The following is a 5,597-nucleotide window of genomic DNA, read 5'->3' as shown; positions in this document are numbered from 1 at the left end:
GCTGTGGCTCAAGTGGTAGAGTGCTAGCCTTGAACTGAAGAGCTGAGGGACAGCACCCAGGCCCAGAGTTCAAACCCCATGACTGACAAAAAAAAAAAAAGGTGGGTGCCAGTAGCTTATGCTTATAATCCTAGCTATTTCAGGAGACTGAGATCTGAAGATCATGGTTCAAAGCCAGCCCAGGCAAGAAAAGCCATGAGATTCTAATCTCTAATTAATTACTAAAAAGCCTGAAGTGGAGCTTTGGCTCAAGCAGTAGAGAGCACTAGCTTTGAGCAAAACAGCTCAGAGACAGCACCAAGGCTGAGATCAAGCCCCAGGACTAGCACAATAAATACATTAATTGAAAAAAATAAAGCTATGCTTGGTGACACACACTTGTAATCCCAATACTAGGGAGGTGGCCACAGGAAGATTTCAAGTTTAAGGCAAACCTGGGTTCTATAATTCCAGGCCATCCTATATATCACAGCATGTCCTATACCATAAAAAAAAAAGAAAAAGAAAACATAAAATCAAGCTTAATAAACTGGACTAATAATAAATGAATTCTTGGTTTCCCTGTAAAATATCTCATTCTTTACTTAGCAATGTTATAAAACAGGATAGTGAATGAAAGCCTAGCGTATGAAACAGAACACACAGACTGAGGCCTGACATCTACCACTTACAAACCAGCTGCTTCTTTCTGCCTATTTCCTCCTGCATGAAATTAAGATAATACACACAATTAATAGAATTAATCAAATAGAATATCTGACACAAAGTAAACACTGAAGAAAACAACCAACTCTACCAATGACTAAATAATCATGAGAGCACAATGTCTCCTCACTCTCCCCTTCTGATAATAAAGGTAAATTAGTTCAGAAATTAAAGCAGATAGGGTTATTTTCCAGTTGTTAGGAAAAGCTAGATTACCACTTTCCTCCCAAAAATCACCTCAGTCCAGGCACTGGTAGTGCATGCCTGTAATCCTCGCTACTGTGGAAATGGAGATTTGAGACAGCCCAGACAGAAAAATCCATGAGATTCTTATCTCCGGTGAACCAGCAAAAAGCCCAAAGTTTAGGTGTGGTTTGAGTGGTACAATGCCAGCATTGAGCAAAAGAGCAAAGCAAGAGTGTAAGAGCCTGGGTTCAAATCCCAGTACACACACACACACACACACACACACACTCTCTCTCTCTCTCTCTCTCTGAGGTGGATTTTCCTCTAAGCCCCATGGGTTCCCACAGCCTCTGCCTAGAGAAGCGACTCTCTCTCTCTCCCTCCCCCCCCCCAAACAACAAAGTCATCTCAGAATTAAGGGCACAAGAAGAAACTAAGCTAGGAGCATAACTCTGTGATAGAGCACTCACCGTGTGTGAGGCCCCCGTTTGATCCCTAGCACTGCAACATAATAACTTCAAAAGGGAAAAAATTAAATACAGAGAATTTCAAATCATACATGTAGGGGGAAAAACAGCAGTGAGGACTTAAAATTATGAGAAAATAGTAAAGTATTGTAAGAAAATAGTAAAATTTTCAAGGGCAAAATACATTAGAATAGAGTACACTCTCATAGCACACCCTAGATCCACTAACGAAACAGGAAAAGCATGTTCTTCATGTAAGTTTACTTATTTTAACAATAGCTCATTATGAATATGATAAAGACTTAAAAAATTCTGAGTATTCTTGAAAATTTCAACCAGAACAACAATCCAGGCACGAGTGGCTTATGTCTGTAACCCTAGCTACTCAGGAGGCTGAGATTTGAGGATTGGAGTTCAAAGCCAGCCAAGGCAGAAAAGTCCTCATAAGACACTTATCTCCAATTAACTACCAGAAAACTGGAAGTCACATTGTGGCTCAAAGTGGTAGAGGGCTAGTCTTGTATAAAAGAGTTCAGGAACAGCACCCAGACTCTCAATTCAAGCCCACAACCACCACAACAACAAAAGAAAAAGAACAACTAATGGATCTGGATATGGTTTTCTAAATACCCGATTTTATGTTTAGTTTTGTGACAAAAGAAAACTCAGTGTTACATTCTCTTATGTACATACATACATACCTAACTACATACATACATACACAAAATAAAAACTAGATATTTCTTACCTCATGACCTTTACCTTTGAATTTTGTTTTATCAAATACATGTCTTAAGGCTGGAAGACCTCTCTCTGAAATTAATCTGTAAATAAACATATATTTTGCCTTTTTAAGCTTTCCAGTCATGTCGAAACCAAGACCGTAAGAAAACATTTTCCTTTGAACTGAAAAAAAAAATTTACAAAAATATCAGCTCTTGGTCTGGTAATATGGCTTAGTGGTTGGTACAGTGCTTGCCTAGCATGCATAAAGCTCTGGGTTCGATTCCTCAGTATCATATAAACAGAAAAAGCAGAAGTAGTACAGTGGCTCAAATGATAGATTGCTAGTTTTTAGCAAAAAGTAGCTCAGGAACAGTGCCCAGGCCCTGAGTTCAAGCACCATGACTGGCAAAAAAAAAAGTATCAGATCTCATGCTAGGCACTGGGGGCTTACACCCAGTGAGATTGGGAGGAAGGATCTTATCAGCGATTGGGAGGATCACAGTTAAAGGAAAGGGGTTAGAGAGGTTAGGGAGTTTGTGGAGCTGGGAAGGTGGCTCAGTGGTAGAGTGTTTGCCTTGCATGCATAAGGCCCTGGGTTCAATTCCTCAGCATCACATAAGTAGAAAAAGCCAGAAGTGGCACTGTGGCTCAAGTGGTAGAGCACTAGCCTTGAGCTGAAGAGCTGAAGGACAGCACACAGGCCCATAGTTCAGGCCCCACGACCGACCAAAAAAAAAAAAAAAAAGAGAGGGAGGTTAGGGAGTTTGTAAAACCCCATCTCAAACAATGAGATAGGCATGGTGTACTTGACTGTCATCCTAGCTACTAAGGAGACTGAGAACACAAAGACTGAAACTCAAGGCCAGTCTGACCAAAAAAACCCGCCAGAAAACAGCTCAACACTTAATGCTGGGCATGGTAATGCATGCCTGGTCACCCCTGCTAAGAAGTGAAGTGTAGGGCTGGGAATGATGTGACTCAGTGGTCGAGTGATTGCCTAGCATGCATGAAGCCCTGGGTTCAATTCCTCAGTACCACATAAACAGCAAAAGCCAGAAGTGATGCTGTGGCTCAAGTGGTAGAGTGCTAGCCTTGAGCACAGACAGACTCAAGGACAGTGCCCAGACCCTGAGTTCAAGCTCCAGGAGGGGGAGAGGAGGTGTTAGAAAAGGAGGAGGAGGAGGACCAGGACCAGGACCAGGACCAGGACGAAGAGAAGAGAGGGAGAAGAGGAGGAAGAAGAAGAAGGGGGGGGAGAGATAGGGGAAGGGGGAGGGGGGAAGAAGAGAAGTGTACATGGAAAGACCCTTGTCCAGGCCAGCACATGCAAAAAAAAAAAAAAACAAGACTGTATCTCAAAAGCAAAAAGGGATATGACTCAAGTGTAAAATGCTTGCTCAGCAAGTTTGAAGTTCTCGGTTAAACTCCAAACTGCTAAAAAAAAAATTAAATAGCCCCCCAAATCATCCAAATCCAAAGCTTCTAGCATAAGAAGAAAGCAATGATGGAAAGAAAAAGTATAAATGTAGAAGAAGCAGTAAATGTACATACCTCTGAGCATCCAACTTGGGTAGCTTCCTTTTAACTATTCTCTTTGGGGGAACAGGTACTCTTCTCCCTGACTCTAGTGAAACAGATCAAGAGTTAGTCCTAAATAACGTAAGCCTTACTTATAAAATGTATTGTTTCTGGTGGCTGTGGTAGAGGCAGAGCTCAGAGGTAGAGCGCTTGCCTTGCATGCATGAGGCCCTGGGTTCGATGCCTCAGCACCACATAAGCAAAAAGAAAAAAGCCAGAAGTGGCGCTGTGGCTCAAGTGGTAGAGCGCTAGCCTTGAGCTGAAGAGCTGAGGGACAGCGCCCAGGCCCAGAGTTCAGGCCCCACAACAGGACCCAAATAAAATAATGTATTGTTTCTATGCTGACAGAATTAAATATGGTACATGTCTATAATCCCAGCCCTCAGGATGCTGAAGCAGGACAGTCCTAGATATAAGGCCAACTTGGGCTGCAGAGCGGAATTATCTCAAAAAATAACAAATAATAAGTACTCCTTGGGAGCTGGGAGCTGGTGGCTCACATCTATCAGCTTAGCTATTCAGGAGGCTGAGATCTGAGGATTGTAGTTCAAAGCCAGCCTGGGCAGGAAAGTCTGAGGCTTTCCTTTATCTCCAATTAACAACCAAAAAAACCAGCTGAAAGTGGAGCTGTGGCTTAAGTGGTAGAGAACAAGCCTCTAGCAAAAGGTTAGGGACAACACCCAGGCCCTGAGTTCAAACCCCAGTACCATGATACATATACATACAGAACTATGGGACAAATCTCCATGCTGACCTTCATCAGGCTCAGCTTCTGCACCATCTCTCTCTGGAGAAGCTGGAGGTGGGAAAGGAGGAAAAGTTTCATCTTCAACGTGTTCATAATCTGGAAGATCCACCAAGCCATTTTCTTGTGGTTCTACCATCTTTTCCCCTAGAGAAAAAAAAAATGCCATTATGTTTATTCACCCGATTACAATCCTATTACAATCAAATTCCATCTATAGCAAAGATTCATGCTTCATCCTAAAAAGCAGGGAAGTAAAATTATAGAGGAAAAAGACTAGGCTGAAAGCCAAACTTAACTGTAATGTGGATCTCGCCACTAAGTAATATAATTTTTGAACAAATCATTTTATATCAATTACTGAGTTCCCTTGATCATAAAAGGATTCACTTGATTTTTAGATTTTAAACTGGGATCCAAAATGATGTGAAGTGAGCAAGACATGGATCATTTACCCCTAACTAGCTTTTTTCCCTTCTTTTTTCTTTCAGGACTATGGATCAAGTATGGGAGACAAGTAAGTCCTACCACTGAGTTAATCTCCAACCTTAAAGGGCCTAGTGCTCTGTTCATTGTTTCCCTTGAAGAACAGAACATTATCCTCTGACTGAAAACACAAGTGTTTTTCAGTATCATCTTGTTTGACCTCTCAGCAACACCTGACACTTTAACCTTTTAACCTCTTGAACCTTCTTCTTTATATTGTAATCACCTCATAAAACAATATTTCATGTTCTCACTGTTTTTTTGCTCATGGCTAGTGCTTTGAACACTTGAGTCATAGCTTCAATCCAGCATTTTGCTGGCTAATCAGAGATAAGAGTCTCAAAGATGTTTCTAATTATGCTGGTTTTGAACCAAGATTTCATCTCTCAGCCTCCATAGTAGCTAGGATTACAGGCATGAGCCATAGGCAACTGGCCTTCCCATCTACTTTTGCCTCTTTCAATCTTGCAAATATAAAGCTGACCACATTAAAATTTAGCTGAAGTATTTTGTGACTTCTGGCTTTTAGGGACAAAGATAAAGCCCCAAAGCCGGGCGCCAGTGGCTCACACCTGTAAAACTAGCTATTCAGAAGGCTGAGATCTGAGGATCGAGGTTCAAAGACAGCCTGGGTAGGAAAGTCCGTGAGACTATTATCTCCAATTAGCCACAGAAAACTGGGAGTAGAGCTGTGGCTCAAGTGG

At 41.7% G+C, this 5,597-nt stretch overlaps 1 protein-coding gene across 4 annotated transcripts in view; it reads right to left on the bottom strand.

The window, feature by feature from the left end:
* The window catches only part of Tipin (TIMELESS interacting protein), a 20,476-nt gene that overhangs the window by 10,971 nt on the left and 3,908 nt on the right, over positions 1-5,597 (bottom strand). For all 4 annotated transcript variants that reach the window (XM_013010045.1, XM_013010048.1, XM_013010046.1 and 1 more), the window contains 3 exons: positions 4,417-4,554; positions 3,636-3,708; positions 2,107-2,182 (listed from right to left, as the gene is read on the bottom strand). In XM_013010045.1, coding sequence (XP_012865499.1) covers positions 2,107-2,182; positions 3,636-3,708; positions 4,417-4,546 — 279 coding nt within the window. In that variant the 5' untranslated portion in view covers positions 4,547-4,554. The remainder of the gene's footprint in view (positions 1-2,106; positions 2,183-3,635; positions 3,709-4,416; positions 4,555-5,597) is intronic.

This window comes from Dipodomys ordii, unplaced genomic scaffold, assembly GCF_000151885.1.
Source record: "Dipodomys ordii isolate 6190 unplaced genomic scaffold, Dord_2.0 Scaffold11, whole genome shotgun sequence".
NCBI lineage: Eukaryota > Metazoa > Chordata > Mammalia > Rodentia > Heteromyidae > Dipodomys > Dipodomys ordii.
The sequence above is the reverse complement of the archived record's forward strand: the minus strand, read 5'-3'. Positions and strand labels throughout refer to the sequence as shown.